This window comes from Lissotriton helveticus, chromosome 6 (genome assembly GCF_964261635.1).
Source record: "Lissotriton helveticus chromosome 6, aLisHel1.1, whole genome shotgun sequence".
Taxonomy (NCBI): Eukaryota; Metazoa; Chordata; class Amphibia; order Caudata; family Salamandridae; genus Lissotriton; species Lissotriton helveticus.
Window position 1 is genome coordinate 1155292139 of NC_136067.1, and position 21666 is coordinate 1155313804.

Sequence of the window (21666 nt, forward strand, 5' to 3'; positions counted from 1 at the left end):
TGGATAGGAATGGCACAAAAACGGGGGGAGAGAATCCCCTAGTACAATACAATTATAATACAAAAACTCCTCGGGTCTACAGTAGCCCGCACTCATGCATAACAGAAATGAAGGAATAGAGTCTCACCAAATCCCCAAACAGGGGAAAATCCCTTTCAGGACGAATACCCTCACCCACCATAGGTGGCATGCTTCATCATATGGGTTTCTCCTCCCAGTGGGAAACCTTGTCCCACTGAGGGCTACAACTCCCTCACTGTGAGGTAGGAGCTCTGGGAGGTTTTTCTGAGTACTAGAAACCTATTCAGGATGCTAAAATCCCATAAGTGAATCTCAGGTGTGGTGAGAGTGCAGCGCAACAGAAGTAAATACGTGAATTTGCAGTGGTGAGATTAAAACTACCTAGTGATGGCAAACAACTCTTTATTCGCTTGCTCACACTGGTAGGATTAAAAGGCAGTGCAATTAGCAGTATTGATTTAAAACTGCTATATTTCAAAAACGGTCGACATGTTTCAGCCTGGATGATCTTTACTAAGTATCTAGGCTTTCTTCAGGGCCAGACTAAGAATAAAGCTGCTGCTAGTGCTCAAAGTGACGAAAATAAAGAAAAGATACACAACCAGTAATCCTTTGTTTTGATGATTGGTCTTACTGGATGTAGCTGTATGAGTGAGACAAAAAACAGAGAACCGCAACAAGTCAAACCACAATCCATCATTTTACAATGTAATACATGTTGCCCAAGCCGGATTGACACTATGTCCAAATGCGGCACATGTTTATACGTATATGAAGAAATACACTTACCCAAGGACATTGGATAAGTGGCCACACCTCTACCTGGCAACAGCTCAGGGAAAGGGGCCCGCTCTGGAAGAAACAAGATCATGTGTCATACATTAGAAACTTTAAATGTTGGCACTTATCTATAAGCGAGTATGTTGGTGTAAGACAGAAAATTACAGGCAATAGTGTGAGGAAACCTTTAAAAACCCTGCACTCGTGGAACTAATTAGATTTTTGGCATACAGATGGTAGCCACATGCAGCATTAACACATCACCTAGATCGCGGTAGCAGTCAGTCCTGTAGTACTCACTACGTTATAAACAGTAGTGACAAGGGGATACAGCGTAAATAATTCGATTGTGACAAACAAATGGCAGCCACATGTAGTATCTACACATGACCTACATCGCGATGGCTCTGAAACAGTTCTGACACACTCCAGTCCATCAGTGATGTGCAGACGATTTATATATACATTTTGTTCTCATAAATTGCGAACTACAACTTATAGCACTCTTATACTTTTACGAGTGCATGGTTTTTAAAGGTTCCCTCACACTGTTGTCTGTAATTGTCTGTCTTACACGAACACACTCGCTTATAGATCAGTGCCCGGGGAAGCTCGGCGGGAAGCTGCCAGTGAGGAGGGGGAAGCATTTGGGAGGACCAGCTGCCATATACCATTGCCGTGAGGGGAACGGCTGTTGTACCCGTAGTGACAGTACTCTGACCGCCGCGAGGGCAAGGGACTACATCCCCCAGGAGCCCCGGCGGGCGGGTGACGTCAGCGGAGCGCCCGGAGGCGCGGGTAAAGGCGAGGAGAACCTCTCGCCTCGCGAGTCGCGCGCGGGAGCGCCCGGGGCGGAGCCCGGGCAAAGGGCGGGCCCTCTGTGGCCCTCAGAGGACCTGAGGAGGACGGGGCGGGCCACCCCACTCAGCCCCATCATAAGAGGAGGTACAGAGACATATTTCCCTATTCATTATTGTGTTCGAACTGCCCTGTGTTGTCATCGGGCCTTTGTAGTCCAATCACTATGTCTATCTGGGAGGAGCTTAATGCCGTGTGTGGCACAAACTATGCCCCTGATATATCAACTCCCCCGTCAGTAGGGAGAGATAGTGACCCCACTAACTGTACTACCCAGGATGTACCCTTATCCCCCCAAATAATCCTGTTTCAAGCAAACACACTGTCCCGGGAGACACCCAGCAAATGGAACAACGAGGAGATTCCTTTAAATGTCGATCAAATGTGCTGTAGCTCCTCATTTTCCCCCGCTAATCCAACTGTATCAACGCCATATAACGCGGGGACCACATTAATTGACTCTGTTCTCCCCCTCCAATCGACTCTACTGGCCCAAATTGAGCGATTGTTGAATGCAGCTTTATCACCCCTGGTCACTAAAATTAATGACCTAAGGAGACAGGTTGACCAGTGTTGAAAAAATAGTAAAAAGGATTTACCCATCAACTATAAATACTGCTGTTTCCTCACGTCCCACGCTTTCTACCAACCCTGACAAGGCTAAATCCATTGAACAGAGGAAAACACGAACAACTGACTCTTCTTTGAGCATACCCATTCCAAGGGGCCGTAATGTCACTTCTAAGCCCCCCTGTGACCCTTACAAAGCTCCTAGGTTTTCCTCAAGTAAGAAGGCACCGAATTAATTTACCCCCTGAAGCTGCCCCCTACGTGACTGTTCTCTCCGGGGTCCCTGAACTTAGTCAGGGCAAACTCGAAACGAGCGAGGATCTGCTGAATAAAGCCATTTTTTGGCTTAACAACAACAGACCGCTACCGCCTGCCCTAGATGGCGGAATCCTGAGCGTCAGGAGGGTGGAGTGGCTAGGCATGTCGCCCAAAGACATTCCGGGAGACCTGATTTTAATTAGGTTTAAATACAGGAACATTGTCCCCTATTTAAGATTTCTTCAGCCAAAACCTGGAGATGGCCCTATTTCCACTTGGGACTTGTTTGATTTTTACCCTGACCTCAGAGTATCGAACAAAAACATTTGGTGAAAGGGGACTCTGTCTACCATGTGTTATTATTCCGCACCAGATTGAATTTAGTTCTTAAATAACTGTTGAGTCTGATACACATGTATGTAAAAAGGAAAATCTGAATATGTTCTTAATAATTGAATTTACGTATCTCGTCATACATGCTATGTTATTTTTGTGTATTTTACGCATGATTTTATCCTTGTTTGTAGCTTTTATGATTTTTTTAACTCACAAAAATCGAAATAAAGCTTAATGAATTGAATAGATCAGTGCCCACATTTAAAGTTTCTAATGTGTGACACATGATCTTGTTTCTTCCAGAGCGGGCCCCTTTCCCTGAGCTGTTGCCAGGTAGAGGTGTGGTTACTTATCCAATATCCTTGGCTAGGTGTATTTCTTCATATACGTATAAACACTTGCCGCATATGGACATAGTATCAATCCAGCATTGGCAACATGTATTACATTGTAAAATGATGGATTGTGGTTTGAATTGTTGCGGTTCTCAGTTCTTTGTCTCACTCATACAGATAGCTCCAGTAAGACCAATTAACAAAACAAAGGATTACTGGTTGTGTATCTTTTTTTTCCGTCACTTTCAGCACTAGCAGCAGCTTTATTCTTAGTCGGGTTCTGAAGAAAGCCTAGATACTTAGTAAAGATCATCCAGGATGAAACATGTTGACAATTTTTGATATATAGCAGTTTTAAATCAATACTGCTAATTGCACGGCCTTTTAATCCTACCAGTGTGAGCAAGCGAATAAAGAGTTTTTTGCCCTCACTAGGTAGTTTTAATCTCACCACTGCAAATTCATGGATTTACTTCTGTTGCGCTGCGCTCTCACCACACCTGAGATTCACATATGGGATTTTAGCATCCTGAATAGGTTTCTAGTACTCAGAAAAACATCCAAGAGCTCCTACCTCACAGTGAAGGAGTTGTAGCCCTCAGTGGGACTAGGTTTCCCACTGGGAGGAGAACCCCATATGATGAAGCATGCCACCTATGGTGGATGAGGGTATTCGTCCAGAAACGGATTTTCTCCTATTCGGGGAATTTGTGAGACTCTAATCCTTCATTTCTGTTATGCATGATTGTGCGCTACTGTAGACCCGAGGAGTTTTTGTGTAAGAAAATGGATAGGAGTCAGTCGCAGCTCATGTTTGAGGTGAGGTGAGCTCCAAGGCATCACAGGAGGAAGTCTCTGACCACAAGCTAGATGCGTCGGCCAGGGGTGCAGCTGTGCTTTTGACCACACTTCTACTACCAGGGGAATAGTGTGGCATTCTTCCCGGACTTCACCGCGGCAGTGCAAGCACCCCGTAAAGAATTTTCACCTTTCAAAAAGAGGTTGCACAAGGAGGAAATGCCTTACACAATGCTTTACCCAGCCAGCCTGCATGCAGACCACTGAGGAGCTACAGCAATCTTCACAATACCCAAGGCAGTGATGGAGTTCCTCAAAAAACTTTAAAACTTTCTGCAAAACATCACGAACAACTGAACACCGAAGTTGACAACTGAGGATATGGAGATGGGTAGTGCTTCTTGGTTGCAGTTCCTCCCGCACCTGTTGCTATTGATTACTCAGAGGGGTACTGTGACATGAGGATGTCTGCTTTGCGTGGTATACCATGGAAGTTCTGTGGTTGTGGAACACAACGGCCAGGGTTCTCACTACGCCAGGTGAAATGTTTGTAGTGCTACTGAATATCTAACGCTGATCTGGTACCGGGTCGATGGCTCAGAAACTCTTCTATATGATGCTGGGCCTGCGCTCCACATGCCTCTTTGAATGGCTGGTAAACTGACATGACTTCCAGCCACCTCTACCCACTTGGATAACTGGCTACCACTACGAGGCTACACCCTGTATTTTTTTCTTATGTGTTACACCAGCAGACACTAGATATTGTAATTTTTGGTTTACAGTTATGTGCATTCTGTTCCCAGGATGTGGGGATGCCTTTCACATGATTGGGGTGCTGAAGTGAATCCGGAGAATCTTTGAGAAATCATGTATTGCTGGACACACCATGCAGAGTGCCTATCAATCGAAACATGGTACCATGTACCAGCTTCCCATATGTATAGCCCTTTAAACCTGGAAAGTGAAGGGCTTAACAACCCCGCTAAACACAACAGGTACTTGCTTACCTGGATCGGCATCACATACAAATTGCAGTCCTACAAGAGATACACCTAACACACCATTCAGACAGGTCTTTGGCCTGAGAGCCATGGACCAGGTCGGGAGTGGGGGGGCCATGCATGTACTTTTTAGGAAGCCCTCAAGTTTTGTTATGCCACTGAATACAGAGAATGCTGTGGGTCCCTGATGGGCAATGACTCATTTGGCCTCTTACTCTTCAATACTCAAGAGGAGTACTCATTTTAGTTACAGAAGGTATGCAATTTCAAGTCATTCACTCTGAAACAGATGATCGAGGTCGTTACGTAATAGTACAGTGCAGTTTGTGTGGCACCTTAGTGACTCTAGTAAACTCCTATAGACCCAATATTGATAAACCTGATTTTTGTAGTCAGCTCTGGAACCGGTTGCACTCCCTTCACCTGTCCACCATCCTGTGGGTTGGCGATCCCAACGCATACTTCGATCCACAACTAGATTGGTTGGCGACTGCAGATTGGTATGGTAAGCACACTTACCAGAGTCCTATGCGAGGGGATAAAGGAGCGTGGGCTGGAGGACCTGTGGAGACTACCAAACTGCGATGCACGGAGGGTACATTTACCTCCCCGGTGCATGGCTTGCGGTCCAGCCTGGATTACTGGCTGGCAACCTGGGAAGAGAGTGCCTGGACGGTGGAGGTACGGCATCTCCCTAGAATGCTATCAGATCAAGCACCAGTAAAGTTTGTGGTCTCAAATCCTACACATATCCCCACACAATTTACATGGATATTTCATGCCACTGCCTTGCTCAACCAGGTGTTTCGGGAAGGTGCTACCTTTCTCTGCGATATGTGGTGAGGGCGTATGTGAAGCGGGGGCCGTCCAGGCGGAGTCTGCCCAATAAGCTGAAGACAACCTGGGCACAAACATACATTGTCAAAATCACTGACCTTGGGGGTGAAGACCGATATAGCAGACTAGCCATACTATCTGCTTTTTCTGACTTCTACACCCACCTATAAGCTACCTGTGACTCGGCCATGGAGGTAGAGATTGCCGAATATTTGGACAACGTGGTTCTACTATGGCTATCCCCTGAACAGTGGGAATATTTTGGGCAGCCAATTACAAAAGATGAGGTAAAAGATGCCATACGGTCACTCCCCAATAGGAAGGCACCAGGCCTAAATAACCCAATACCCAAGTTTTATAAAGAGTTTGCGGACCTACTGGCACTGAACGTACATGCGATGTATGAGGAAGCACACCCTATGCAGTTATTGCCTACTTCCCTCTACGAAGCCTTGATCATTGCATTATTAAAATCTGATAAATAGCCTGAGCACTGCAAGTCATATCGCCCACTCTCGTTGATAAATATAGATGCCAAAATACTGGTGAAAATACAGGCTTCTAGGCTTCACCTGGTAAATCTGTTTTATACCCCCTTGTTCAACAGCGCATAATCTGTACACGCTGTTCCCATTACTGCACCAGCTTGACCCTGCTAAGGAGGTGGCGGCCGTCACGTTGGTGCTACTAAGGCCTTTGATTCCATTGAGTTGAACATACATGTTCACAATCCTGAATCGCATGAGGATGCCCCAGGCTTTCCAAAGGTGGATAAGCATGCTATACCTGACCCACTAGCCTGGGTGTGCATTAATGGGCACACGTTGGAGGTGCTGCAAATACACAGAGATACACGCAAGGGGAACCCTCTGTCTCTAATATTATTTGCGCTCACTTTCTAGCCCCTAGTGAGTGTGATCCACCAGAGACATGCAGCTTTCACACAGCGCTTCACCTTGTGGCCTATCAGTATTTCACTATACACGGATGACATGGTACTGTACATCCGCAGCCCCAAAGCACATTGGGTGCCAGTAATAAGGGAGTAGATTAGTTTTGAGTGATACTTCGGCCTAAACATCAATTGGGCAAAGTCTGTTATACTCCCCCGACCCCAAACACACAGCCCCACTCACTGGAATTTTCCCTAGAATAGAGCAACAGGCCTTGTAAAGTATTTTGGTATCTGAATTCATAGAGACCCAGATTGGGTGGTTCGTGAAAATTATGAAAGAGCGGTGTTGAAATTGGGGGAACAATTGCTAGATGGTGCAGAATGCCCCTGCTACTGGCACATAGGGTGGCAGTTATGAAGATGATAGTGTTCCCCAAATTTCTATACCTTTTCAACAACATACCTTTAGTTTTACCACAGTACTTCTTTAAAACTGTGCGATCACACCCAATAACACTAGCCTGGGCGAGAAAACAACCTAGGATTAGCTGGAACACTCTGACACTCCCTCCACCCAGCAAGGGGGGGTTAGTGCACCAGATTTACAGTTATATTTTGTGTGCCCAGGCTTAGTTCATGCATTATTGGTATAATCCACACGCCTATACATGACACATGGCAGTTGAGGCTGTTGATGCACACCCTATTCCACTAACTGCTAAGTTGCCACACAGTCACTGAGAAGTCATGACTGGAAATTAACACCATTCACTGCACCACGAGAGCTTGGAGAGCACTGGGAGTGTGAGCACAAAAACTCCCTTTGTATGCACCCTGCGGTTTAACCCTCCATTTCAGTCACGCACGACCCCGGAGCACTTACCATGTTTGACAAGGAGGGGTTAAAAAAAATGGGGGATAAGTACTCAGAAGGGAAATGTATTGTCTTAGAAGACATCTCACACAAACAACGCCAGGCACCACTAATGTCCTTCATAGAAGACATCTCACACAAACAACGCCAGACACCACTATTGTCCTTCATAGAAGCCATCTCACACAAACAACACCAGACACCACTATTGTCCTTCATAGAAGCCATCTCACACAAACAACGCCAGACACCACTATTGTCCTTCATAGAAGCCATCTCACACAAACAACGCCAGACACCACTATTGTTCTTCATAGAAGCCATCTCACACAAACAACGCCAGACACCACTATTGTCCTTCATAGAAGCCATCTCACACAAACAACGCCAGACACCACTAATTTCCTTCATAGAAGCCATCTCACACAAACAACGCCAGACACCACTATTGCCCTTCATAGATGCCATCTCACACAAACAACGCCAGACACCACTATTGTCCTTCATAGAAGCCATCTCACACAAACAATGCCAGACACCACTATTGTCCTTCATATAATATTGTCTCCGGGCGGCCATGACAGCGCTAAATCCCTCTTCCCCGCAGAAATACCTGCACTTAGAGCACTACAAATACTACTCAGTAGTACCACACGCAGGAACCTCATTACAAGATTGTACAATGCGGCTCAAAGTCATGGGCATTAACCCAAACCACAGCTTTGGACAAATGGAATAATATCCTTGACACTCCACTGACACCAGAGGATTGGGTTTTTTGTTGTATGCTGACAGGTATGCTCACGTCAAATTGTAACCTGCAAATTATCCATTTCAGGTACTTACAGCAGATGTATTACTGTTAGACTGTTCCGATATGGTTTGAGAAGAGGAGCGACCTGCTTGAGATGTAAGGCCACAGAAGCAGATGGGATAATATCCAGGGATACTGGACACAGGTGGTGCGAGACTTGTCTACCATGGTGATGGAACAGGTGGGCTGCATCCCCCAGATGTGCTTATTCGGACTAGCCAAAAAAGCAGCAACAGGCTGAAGGTATGTTTGTACCAGTGGCGTTACTGTTCGAAAACGAAGGGCGGCCATGCACTGGGGGAAACGATAGGCACCAAAGGCCAAACAGTGGAAAACTGATATGATCTACTACAAAGAACAGCTGGAATTCTATGCCGAGGAACTGCCACTACCCTCACGCCTTTGACATGTGTGGTCCACTCACAGTTTCTAACTATCGAATCCAGATCTGACCAAGTGCATCGTGATGTATAGTGTCACATTTCAGGCAGCTGTGGGGATGGAATTGGTACAGGAGTGTTACTGATATTGTACTGCAAACGTGAAATATCCTACTGTATGAGACAATTGATGGCATTGTGTTTGTATCTTGTTTATATGATAGAAAAATCTTAATTAGAGCCAAAAAAAACCGCTTTAATTAAAAGCATCGAGTTTGATACCAAAAGATCTCAAATAGTCTCCAACCTTTCTTCAGTATCCAGCTCTCCATTGTTTCACAGCTTTGAAAAAACTAACATACATTCATAAAAAGATAATGTGTGTGTCCTGACCTGGTAGCCCATTGGTATTTTCTCTTTTCTTATGATTTTGATTGTCCAAACAGCAGGTGGCTTCCTCTTCTTTAATGATGAATGAAAAAACAGCATGATCTGTCATAAAAGGTTGAATAACATTTCAGTAAGAGCAATAGGATATACTGCTTGAGACAGTCGTTTCAGGAAAAGATGTCTTTGAGCAAATCCGTTACCTGGTAATAGGTCAGCAAAGGCCATTAGCAGGAGCAGACAGGGACGATGGAACCAACCTGCACTACTCTTTCAGACAACATTTCTAAGGACAGCAGTAGCCATAGAAACAAATAAGACTTCTTGTGTGGCTTGAATATCTACTTTACTTCATTTGCAGGCACATGCATCAATATTGCTTGTTGCGATTCCTTAATTGCGAAAATTAAGGAATCGCAATTAAGGAATCGCAAAATGCAATGCATCAAGAAATCGCTAAAAAAATTGCGATTTCTTAATATTCCTTAATTACGAGTCGCAAATTGCGAGTCGCAATTAAGGAATACCTCCCCATTCATTCCTATGGGCCTAGAGGCCCATAGGAATGAATGGGAAGACATTCTCAATTTGCGATTAGCAATTAGCGAATTGCAAATTGAGAATGCGATTTCAAGGGTGCAGGGGTGTCCAGGACACCCTGTTGCACCCCTGAAATCAATCTGTGCACATATGTTGTGCACACACATGCCCTAAGGGCATGTGTGTACACAACATGAAACTTTGAAAAATGCACAAAAGTGCATTTTTCTAGGTTTTCGCAAATTACCATGAGGCTCCCCCTAATTGCGAAATCACACTTTTTTAAAGTTCGTGCATTGCATTTAAGGAATTGCTAAATGCGATTTCTTAAATGCAATCGCAATTTGAGAATTCACAAATATTTGCGAATTCTCAAATTGCGAGGGCCTTCACCCTTCATGCATTCCAAAAGCAGATTTTGCAATCGCAAACGGCCGATTTTTGCGATTCGCACCGTTTGCGATCGCAAAATCCTTTGATGCATGTGCCTGTTAGTGTTCAAGATGTGAAACCATATGGTATGCACTGTATAGCATCCGTACTGCTTGCTCGAACGCCAGAGACAATAGGTCTGACATCTGCTCTGGAAAAAACATGTCTTTGAAAATAAAATAAGAGGTGATCAGAGCCTAATCCCATTTAACAAGTACTTTTTTCTGCTGAAATATCTTGTGTATGCCATTTGTGAAGGGAACTTCTATTTACTTATTTGACAATGGAAGAACACAATTGTAAATAGCAGCGGACTCTACTGCACAGATACTCATTAAACGGCCATTATGTGGACAGAAATAGACCTCTACTGCTATTCCAGAGATGAATTGTAATGATCGTAGAGAAAAACAATTGCAAGGAAACACCTTTTTGCAGTTCAGTAAGTTACACTGTGCCAGTTCTTGCATACAGCATGAAAGCGTTCAGATAATCAGTCATGCTAAGCTTTAATAAACAAAGGTCAGAGCGGAGCCCTGATGTCAATGTCGGAGCAGCTACAGGTGTTGCTCCTAACATCGGGTCCTCTTTTCTCGTAAATAAGTGACAAAGACAGCCTGCGTAGCAAACTGTTCTATCTTAAACACACAGCGAAAACTTTTACGAGCACATCTGTATTTGTTGTTATGCTGCTAACTAGCTCACAACTTTTCCTTACATTTGTGTCCGTTGCCTTTTCTCTTATTCGCACCTTTCCCACTCTTCTAAGTTTCATGTAATTAATAAATAAATGGCTGTGGTGCCTACACCCAGATTTAGAAATAGCACCCTTATCACTTTCATCACTTTCTTTTGGCTATCAAGTGGCTCAGCAAGTTAAGTGTTTGTTACTGACTTCTGACATGATTTGCAGGTCAGAAGTCACAGGCTTGAATCCCGGCATTGCCAAATCACGCTTTTATCCTTCTATGTTTTAGCAATAAATTACCAGCAAATTGAGTAATAATAACACCTGTTTTTGGCAAAACTCTGCTGCGCAAAAATGCACACAAACTATGGGGCATATTATCAAGGGTGGCGATAGAATTATCGCCGCTTAGCGGCCGAAAACGGCCGCTAAAGCGGCGAAAATTCCCTATCGGCCTATTAGCAAGCTGTCGCTAACAGCAGTTAGCGACAGCTTTTAGGTGATAGCAAGCGGTTTGGGGCCCGCTTTGCATGTTAGCGATATTTATCGCTAATGACATGCAAAGTGGGCGTACCCAAACTGTTAGCGACTGAAAACAGTCGCTAACATCGCTATCGCCTATTAGCAAGGCAGGCGTAGCGATGGAAATATTCACACTAAGCGCGAATATCTCCAAATACTAACACCTGCCCATGTTCTTAGCTATGTTATCCAATGGGAGGTGGATAACATGGCTAAGAGCATTTCGTCGCTAATGCGTGAATATCGCTGTATTCTCAGCGATATTCACGCATTTCACCGCTATCGCCGGAAAATGTCTCGCTTTGGAGATAAACGTTGCTAACAGCACGTTATCTCAGCGATAAATTCCGGCGATGCTCAGCGATAAAAAAATCGTCGCTAAGCCTATTTAGCGATAAATATCGCTACTTGTTGGTAATATGCCCCCATGTTTTATAGAGTTGCAATAACCTGTTGTGCTTCAATTCAACAACACACTACAAAGCTTTTGTCCCGCAGGAAATATGGTGCTTTTTTTCTCCCATCTGGTAACAGGAAACGCTGTGCACCATTTCTACCCTTTAGGGCAGAAAATAAATGATAATTCAATAGCCAATCTTAAGCTTGATGACTCCGCTAATTACTGCCAGCTTTCACTAAAATCTTGTAGAAGGTTGAAGCGTCAAAACTGTCCAAGTTCCTCCAAGAAGCCAATGTTTTAGATCAATAACAAACAGGTCGAGGGACTAAATCAGCCCTCCTGTTAGCATTACAAGAAATCCGTCAGATGCAAGATAATTGAGACACGGTGGCACTAACTATGTTAGACCTTTCAGTCGTGTTCAATATGATAGACCATGCCATTTTGGTCGACCATCTGAGTGAGACTGGGCTGCAGAGCTCTGCCTTTGTGTTATTTAACTCTTTACTGACAGACTGTGCTCAAATGCTATCTCTGGCAACATACCTCTGAGAGAAGGCACAGATTTAGTGTGGCATCCCCCCAAGCATACTCCTTATATCCATTACTTTTCACTATTTATATCAGTCCTTGTCTCAAGTGATCACATCCCTTGGGGGTAAGCCACTTTCATATAGTAACAAAACTCATATCAATACATTAGATCATCCGGACCCCCTCTCAGTGCGAATACTGAAGAAGGGTCTTATGGCCACAGAGTAACTGATAAACTCTAACCTGCTAAAACTCAATACGGGTAAAACTGAGCTGCTCTTGGAAAAGATCATGTAGAATGGAAACACGAATAGTTGACAATAAAGTTGGGGACCACTCCAGCAGCTGATAAGAAAACTAAGGGGTAGGGAGTCACCATCACTTGAGATTGCTTTTGTTGTGAACATATTTATTGCCAAATCAGGTTTCTTGATATTACGCATGCCTAGGGTCGAACATTTTTACTTTCATTCCACCAATCAAACAGTCAACGGTGGTATCTACTCTGGTTTTATCTCAATTACACTATAGCAACAGTTGTTCATTTGGGCCTCCCAGGATATTTACTATTCAAACTGCAGCTCATTCAGAATCGTGCTGTATAGCGGCTTTACACGCTGCACAAATCTGACCTGAGCTCTAATACATGCAGCTCTTTACATTGGCTCACTGTTGAACAATGTGTGCATATGAAGGCTTTATGCATTTTACACAGGATATTCTATGATCTAATCCAGTCTGACCTAAAGAGTCCCTTGATGCAATACATCCCAACCTATTATCTACTCTCAAACCACTATCTCCTGTTCACCATTGCTCGAGAGAGAAAAAAGGTTGCACTGGTGGAATGGTCTTTTAGACATCACTCCTAAGCAAAGGAATGATCTCCCTTTGAGCATTGCAGCCCTGAACAACCACCTGGCCTGTAACAATGAAAATGTTCCTATTCAGTTAAGTCTTACTTATGTTAGATAATCTTAGCTGTTTAAGCACCAGGAAAACCTATGTGGGTTAGTGCACGACACACACACACACACACCTCCTCATGGGCAGAGCTGAGAGCCAAAACCAGCATTCACCAATAATGTAACCCCAGTCTGTTGAAGTGCGATACAAATTATTTTCAGATTGCATCTAAATTAATCCAGACTGCTTTGTGCCAAGCTACCAGATGGTTAAGCACAGGTTAATTTGGGGTTTGAGTGTTACTTCACCCAGACCGAAGTTGTGGCTGCTGCTTCAGTAGGGCTCCACCCCCCTCAACTATTAACCCAAATTTCAACAATAATGCTACATTGTAATGTGCTTTAAATTGGAAATATGGACCATATGATGTAGGGAAGAGAACCAGGATAATGACAGGCAAGAATGCACGGAAATATAGGGAAATATACCTGTGATTCACGGCTTGTTACAATGCCGAGTAGCAATGTACAACACAAATGTATTCTCAGTAACAAAGCAGGCCACACAGAAAGCATGCAAACGTCTGTGACACAACAGAGGCAGTATTTATCCAATATATGCTATGATCACCGCTTCACTGAGGCTCCTACTAAAATGTTCTCAACTTGTTGCCGTGGCTGCTAAAGTCCTGGGTTCTGCTCCACCTCACTGGCCTTGTAAGGGCTGCATTGCAGCCTACAGCATTATCATGTTCTGCTCTACCTCACCATGGTAGCTCATGTGACATACTTGCTACACCAATATCATTTATTTTTAATTCTACGTGCCCAGGGGCTCCGCTGATGCCCTTGCCTGACCACTCATTTGTTTTACGCAAAGTACAAATACGGGGTCAATGCATAGCCCTTTGGGATCCTGACAATGTAGAGCCTCACTACTCCCCCCGTACCATTACCAATGCGACCACCATTACCATCACTAACAGTGCGAGTCCAAACCTGATCACCACTATTGCCACTACCATCACCTGCGTTATCACGACAATTACCATCACCGTTGCAGCCACTACAACCATTGCCAACTTAGCATTAACACCTGCACCATTGCCACCACCTCACAACCACTACTACCCCCACGGCAACACACTTGTTTACTTCTTTAAGTGAGATCGTTATGTGTTTGATAGAACTGTGTGTGTGGCTAACATGCTCACCACCTAGAGTGGCTCTCAGAACACCTGCAGCCAGGAAACACTTAAAATGGAAAAAAAGAGGTGCAAAACAACCACACAATACAAAGCCTTCTACATTTATGCACCCTGGATAAGGGGGGGCATCACTGCATCAGTGAAGAATTAAGACAGTCCCAAACCAGCTAAAATGTAGGAGAAATATTCTTTAAAGAACACTACATTATAATTAGGTAATGGTCCACCTCCATTTTCTCACTGACAGTATCTTTGCTTCTGACCCCGTACAACTCTCCCCTGCCCTTTGGCTATGTTCGGTCTATAAATATATCACATATACACATAAAAGAGAAAGGGTTATGTGGGCATGTGTGTGCAAGACATTGTGTGTACTAGCAGTAATAAAACAAGCCTTGGCACAACCAATAGAATTAGCTGGAATAGGTTGAACTCATGCAAACAGCATTTGTGAATTCCAGTACTTGATTGTTAACAAACAGAAGCCACAACTACTGGCTTTGCCAATGTTTGTCTTTATTGTAAAGGAGAAGAGGAAGCCATATGCTTTTCAATCTCAACGGAAAGACAACTCAATAATCTACTTGACATACCTGATGATGCACTGGTGCTGTTTTCTCCACCTTCTGTTTGGCTCAAATTCATCAAAGAGCTGTCGGACTCCTCCTTTTTCTTCAAAGCAAGGTCAGTATTTCGAAGTCCTGCTAATTAAGGGATATGTTTACAATTTAAATGGAATAAGAACACATTTAAGAGCAACATCTCATAGATGGGTCAGTAAACATTTTTCAAACTTAATTATATAGCGTTTGTGGGTCCATACATATTTCACACTGATTCTCTTATTTTAAGCTCTTCTCATATTTATCAACATTATATTTAAAATTCTTTCCAGGTTAATCCATAGTTTGCATTTAATGCTAGATGTGCATTGTGTGGATAGGATACCTCAGTAGTTCAAACTTTGGACTCACCTGTTGTGACAGTCTTAGAACAGCTAACCATAAAGAGAAACTGACGGAGGCACCATTTCTACAAAGCAATCTTCACATAAGTTGGAGAATTAGATGCTGCAAGAGATGTAGTCCTTTTCCCTCCTGATTTTGCTGCCCACGTAGAATTTCGAATAACACTGAATCTCTCACTTCTCTGTATTCTCTGTTTGCCGAAAGCCTTAATGGCACGGACTCTGTTTCGCCTTACTTTTACATTTTTGTAATAAAACCCATCCACTATTCAACTGATCTACAACTCAGTTGTTGTGGGCCTTTTTGCTTAATAAACAGTTTTTTTGCTGTGTTAGGGTGTACCTTACCTTAGAGACACATTGCCTCATGAAATTGAGGTTTAATACTGTCCCCGATTTTGGGAATTGTGGGCGTTCTGACTGAGGTCAATTTTTGGGAGTAATGATTTTGGAATTCCCCGTGCCCACAAGACAGACCTGTATCTTAAAACAACGTTGTTGAATGTCGGGGAGGACCCAGCCTCTGGAAGATACTCCATGTTGTTTTGTAAAACAGGCTTGTCAGTTACCAGACGGGAAAATGCCAGAAGTGTGGGAATGTTGATTACCGCAACATTTTAAGTCCTGATGCCTTAACCCTTTAGGTGCTGCCGTCGGCCAACGGTCGTCACGGGCACTACCTCCCCAGTGCTGCGTGCGACCGCTGGACGTCCAGTTCAGCACTGGATAATGGACAGCGCAGCACTGGGGAGGTTTGTTTACTAGCTCCTAAGGTGTTAATAAAATCTGTTACATGCTATTGAAACCGTAGTGAAGAGTCCCCAAATAAAATGCTACACGATCTGTGTAAAATTTAATCACTATTATGGTTTGGATTAACCTCATATCTGGTGGTCTGAACAACAGGAGCACAATGTGGGGTAAGATGAATGGATGAGCATGCCTACTTTGGGTTTATTAGACCACTTTGTACAAGTGCATAAGGGTTTCTTATTACTTTAACTGCATTGATGAAAGATGGTGTTTTCATATTACAACTGTATAATAATGACTAGTTGTACGACAATTATCCAATCACTTGCAATGCTAGGTTTTACTGGGGGAGAGGATGTAGCCTAACGGCTAGGGCGTCCGATCTCAAATCTGGGGAACCGGTAAGGGCTCGGGCGTCCGATCTCAAATTTGGGGAACCGGGTTCAAATCTCTGCAATGACACTCAACATCCTGTGATTCTGGGCAAATTACTTAATCTTCCCTTGCCTAACAAAAATTGAATGTGTCCTTGTGTAACACAACTGGTGCTCGTGTAAAGCGCTCCGATACCTCAGGGTCAAGTTCGCGCAATATAAAATTACGAAGAAAAACAAAAAAAATAGTTTGGAAAACTGAAAACCACCACCATTTTGTTTTTAAAGACATTGTGTGCTTGGTCACTGAAGGAAAACCACTATTACATTTGCAGTCCTGCATACGCAATCACGCAGCCCAGCACAGCATTACAGAGTGCTAAATTCATCCTCCACTCTGTTGGTGTAGCAGCATACTATGCAACTAGAAAGTGACCAAACTTTCTCTTTTTCTCATTGGACCCTTACACTCTTAACACAGCAAAATAAAGGTAGGAATCATTGTATGTGTTATATAGACTGTTAAACAATAGGAGAAATATCAATTGGGATAGAACTGATGTGTCACTCTTCTAGTCTAGGTCCATCAATACATGCCTCTCCCTCTGCAGTCATTTTTGCAAACCCCACTATCCCCAACTGATCATATCATCTTCCATGAACAGATCGTTGAAAACCCTATCCTTTACTTTACGCTCCAAGTAAAGGCTCCCAAGTACACTGATCACTCCTACCTCATGCTATGATAAAGAATTCTAAGAATCCAAACCAGCTCTCTAATCTATCGTAAAGAAAAAGGAGGGGGTTATTAACCTGGGTATTTGATCTCTCAGAAAGTCTTATAAAACACATGCAAATGCAAAAGTAGGCCTGAGAAGAAAAGAATTGGAAGCAACTGAATTGGCTCATTTACTATTGCTTGCAGTCTTTAAATCCATATTCGCCTGATGATTTTCCGACCTTGACGCCTATAAGATAGAAGTGAATTTGTTTTAGTGAGTGCTACGAAGAATAGACTTCTGGTATTCATGCTGAATGGGGCACTGATAACACTATTGGCCCAGGATAATGGGAGAGGCCCATGTTTGATGGATCATGGTTTGACCTTCATAGGGTTATTAATACGGTGGCACAGTGAGTCTCTCCTACTTACACATGGGTTGCTGCTGTAGACAGTCCTAGTCTAGCTACAGAGTTCATGTGATCTTATTACTCTTTTAGTTCATTTGACCCCATCCAAAAAATGTGTGGAAAGATCGTGCAAGATTAGAATGGACTGCAGATCTGGCATTATTTGATTTGATTTGATTTTAGATTTGTAAAGCGCGTAGCTACCCAAGGGCGTCCCAACGCTGACATTCAACCTGCATAATTCAGAGGGGAGTTTTTATGGGAAAAGCCAGGTTTTCAGTAGCTTACGAAAGGCCAATAGGTTGGTTTCCCTTCGAATGGGGAGCGGGAGGGTATTCCATAACTTTGAAGCATTGTATGAGAAGAGACGTCCTCCTGAACAAGCTTTTCTTATTCTGGGGACACTGGCAAAGGAGAGGGAGTCTGATCTCAACTGTCTGTTGGAATGATGTGGTTTGATGAGGGGTCTCAGAATAGGGGGGCCTCTGCCATGAAGTAGTTTATGTGAGATGCAGAGGGTTTTAAAGGTGATCCTTTCCTGAATTGGGAGCCAATGCAATGATTTGAGGGCAGGTTTGGCGGAGCATCTGGATTTGGTCCCGGTAAGGAGCCTGGCAGCAGCATTCTGGGCACATTGTAGTCTGTTGATGACCGATGAGGGGGCACCTAAATACAGGGCGTTTCCGTAGTCCAGTCCAGAGTTAACTAGCCCCTGCATTAGCAGTTTCCTGGACTGAAAGGGGATTAATGGAAAGATTTTTCGAGCTACCTGTATAAGGCCAAAGCATGTGCCGGCGGTTTTTCTTGCCTGGACTTTAAAATTGAGATCCTGGTTCATCCAGATACCAAGTCTCTTGATTTCATTCTTGGGGGTGGGGGGCGATCCCATACAGGGTGGCCAAGTGAGGGAAAGGGGGAGTCTGCGTGGGTCACCCAGGAGAAGGATCTCAGACTTCTCTCCGTTAAGCTTAGGGCGAGAGTCGCACATCCATTGTGAGATATTCTGGAGGCAAGAAGACAAGTTGTCCAGACATTTGGTCGACTGGTTTATAGAAACGACCAGCTGGGTATCGTCAGCGTACGTGACTACCTTTATGCCGAAGGGTGTTACAATGTCTTCTAAGGCAGACATGTATACGTTAAAAAGTGTGGGGCTTATTCACAGGTACAAGAAAGGCAATGTGTTCCTTGCTTGGTTCGACGCCTAACAAAGTATTATTTCTGACAGGCTTCATATTTAGTACTTTTTGATACAAAATGTGCCTTTGAAAGCATACTGAGGGTAAAAATGTGTTTGGTGCTAGCTGAAAAGGTTATCTAATATATGTAACCAATTTATTTAATAGTGCCATAAAAATAAATATTCAAGAATCAGATAGGGCTCGAACAGTGAACTAACCAATGAAGTTCCCATCCCTCAAACATTATTACAATCTAATATATTGTGTGCTTACACACTCGAAAGGGTACTCACATTTGACTATCCGGGGGTCAAAAGGAGCAAAGTCCTTAAAAGGCATATGCAAAATACCCAAAGTATGGCAGTCCTCACCCATGGGAGATATCGGGAGAAGTCTGACTGACGTGCTATCTTTCCAACATTCAAAATTTACAACCCAAACCTAATGCCACAGAATACGTGGTACAGAGTGTTTGAGGTCACACACGTTGCATCAAGATTTCCACGAAGTGAGAATTATTTTTTACGTTTGTTTTTAAAATTTCCAGATAGTGTCCTCTAAATGATTTTTACATCTGACCGTGGCAATGATGAAATTATGGGAAATAGTAAGTGAAGACACATTTTTAATTTGGTCTAGAGAATGGTCAGCCCCTGTGCTTGCACCACTAAGAAACAAGCTTGAGTTGTTTTTGCTGAAATGAAGACATACAATTTACCACGGTTTTGCCATATTTATTAAAATACCTGTGTTTTAGGCCAATGTGGGAGAACGGTGGATCTGCTCAAACACTGACTCACACTTGGACCAGGGTACATAAGAAATGGGAATGCTTCTGCTGGGATAAGGCTGTTTCTAACGTCACAGGAAGCTGGGTCATGATTTCCTTCTTGCAAATCAACCAAATAAAAATACATAGAGAGAAACCTGACGAAAAAAAAGAGTACTATGGGCAGGATATCAAGTCATGTACTTACTACAGAAGGAAGAATGGACAATGAAGTGAGTTGGGAGATCGGAGAGTGGATTGGTGTGAGGATGAAAAGAGTGAAGAGAGGAGACAGAGGGGACAGGAGGAGTTTCAGAGAGAGGATGGAACTGCACAGGAGGGGATATGAGAGGGAGAGGAGCTGGGAAGGTAAACAGCGGGGTTAGATTCGGACCAAGAGGAGAGTAAGGATTGGAGAATGAGGTTGTAACATAGGAGGACCGGGAAAAGGGAGATAACAAGCATTTGCAATGCAATAGGTCTCGCATTAGTTAAATGGAGAGCTATTGGCTTTGCAAATGGGAAAGAAATGTGCAGGCCGTCTGGTTTTGTTTTGAAATGTATTGACTCTTGTAGCAATCGCGGCACACCTTAGAGTTATATGTTAAACGCTGAGGCGTGGTGGGTTGCCATTGCTATAAAAGTTACTAAATAGAAAGAAAGTTTGCGGCTGACGTATTTTTTTTCTATTCATTTACTATTGTAGCAATCATGGCACGCCGCGCTTTAGTTTAATATGTGTAAAGTAAAACAATGCGTGCCGCGATTGCTATAAAAGTACATCAACGGAAAACAATGCACCTTCCCCCGCCTTTGTTTTTCTATTTATTGACTTTTCAAGCAATGACGGCATGCCCCGCTTTGGCTTTAGATGTTTAAAGTTAAAGGGCGGCGTGCCGCCACTGCCACAAAAGTCACTAATAGAAAATAAAAGTTGCACGCCTGCCATATTTATTTTTTATTTATTTACTTTAGTACTGATCGCAGCAGATAATAGGTGGCATTGATGCGTCATATTAAAAATTCATTTTGTGCTTTGGTCACGTCAGATTTCTGCCGCAAAACAAATTTGCTGAACGGTGTTGTCACGTAAGATCCCAAGTTAAAGATAGGAAAGTAGACCTTATTTGGGTATGCCATGGTGAGTGTTAGGAAATCTCAGGCTCATATGCTCCCCAATTTCACTGACCAAGCTACGCCCGTTTGGATGTGAAGGCGGCAGTAGGGTTGTGAAGTTGAAGTAATGAAAGGGAGGAGGCATTGGAGCAGGGGCAACTTTGAGTTGAGGATTTTCTGAATGTATAAGGTGTAAGCCTGAAGCCATGGGAGCAGGTTGAGTTTAGGACACGAAAACACCTCTACGTGAACCATCCCCCTGTGGAAAAAAAAAGCACACACACCCCAGCAGATGTCAGGGTGCAATTTAAAAAAGCCTAGCAACCTGCATTGCCGAGGGTGGAAGAGTGGGAATAACATTCGCCTCTGCCTAAACAAGCACCACACTCTTTATTCCCATTCAGTCACCCTGCTTCAGCCAGGACACCGGGGGCAAACTTCCAGAGAGAGCTACAAGAGAGAACAGCACAGTCAGTCCGTATTGACAACTGTGGTTAAAGCGGCGCTAGGGACAAGATGGACAAGTGGAGCTGGCCGCTACAGGCCGGGACGCTCTCGGTCACAAACTGCGCCACTGACAATGCTTCAGGGCGAAGCCCAGTCAATCAGACCGAAGTCCGCAAGTGTAGAAAACAGCCAACATCCCAGAATAGCCGACATATTATCCGCATATTGTGCCATCATAAGGAGGGTTGCTGACTCCAGAAACCTACCATTGCCATCCACCAACATCAGAAGGGTCGGTGACATTGAACCGAGCAAGAGACACTGTGAGGCCTGTATTCGTGGTGCATCCAGGAGCTAGTGATGAGTGCTAATGTCGGTAACGCGGAGGAAACAGATCGCCCCCCACGTGGCAGCACCGGAAGAAAGTGCCTCATCATCGGCTGCAAACAGCAGGAACAGGGTTCCCATTGGACAGGAACAGGTCCTATAAGAGAGGGAGAGAGCCAGGTGTGTCTGACTCACCGGAGGGCCCAGCGGTGTGGCGAAAAAAGT

At 43.9% G+C, this 21666-nt stretch overlaps 1 protein-coding gene across 2 annotated transcripts in view; it reads right to left on the reverse strand.

Annotated features, from left to right (window-relative positions):
- Positions 1 to 21666, reverse strand: part of LOC144763331 (uncharacterized) — a 398941-nt gene that overhangs the window by 101210 nt on the left and 276065 nt on the right. The window contains exons 5-6 of one of the 2 annotated variants that reach the window (XM_078648818.1): positions 14970 to 15077; positions 9154 to 9252 (exon numbers count right to left, since the gene is read on the reverse strand). In XM_078648818.1, coding sequence (XP_078504944.1) covers positions 9154 to 9252; positions 14970 to 15077 — 207 coding nt within the window. Of the gene's footprint in view, positions 1 to 9153; positions 9253 to 14969; positions 15081 to 21666 lie in introns of both variants that reach the window. The other variant, XM_078648817.1, reaches the window with a different exon arrangement.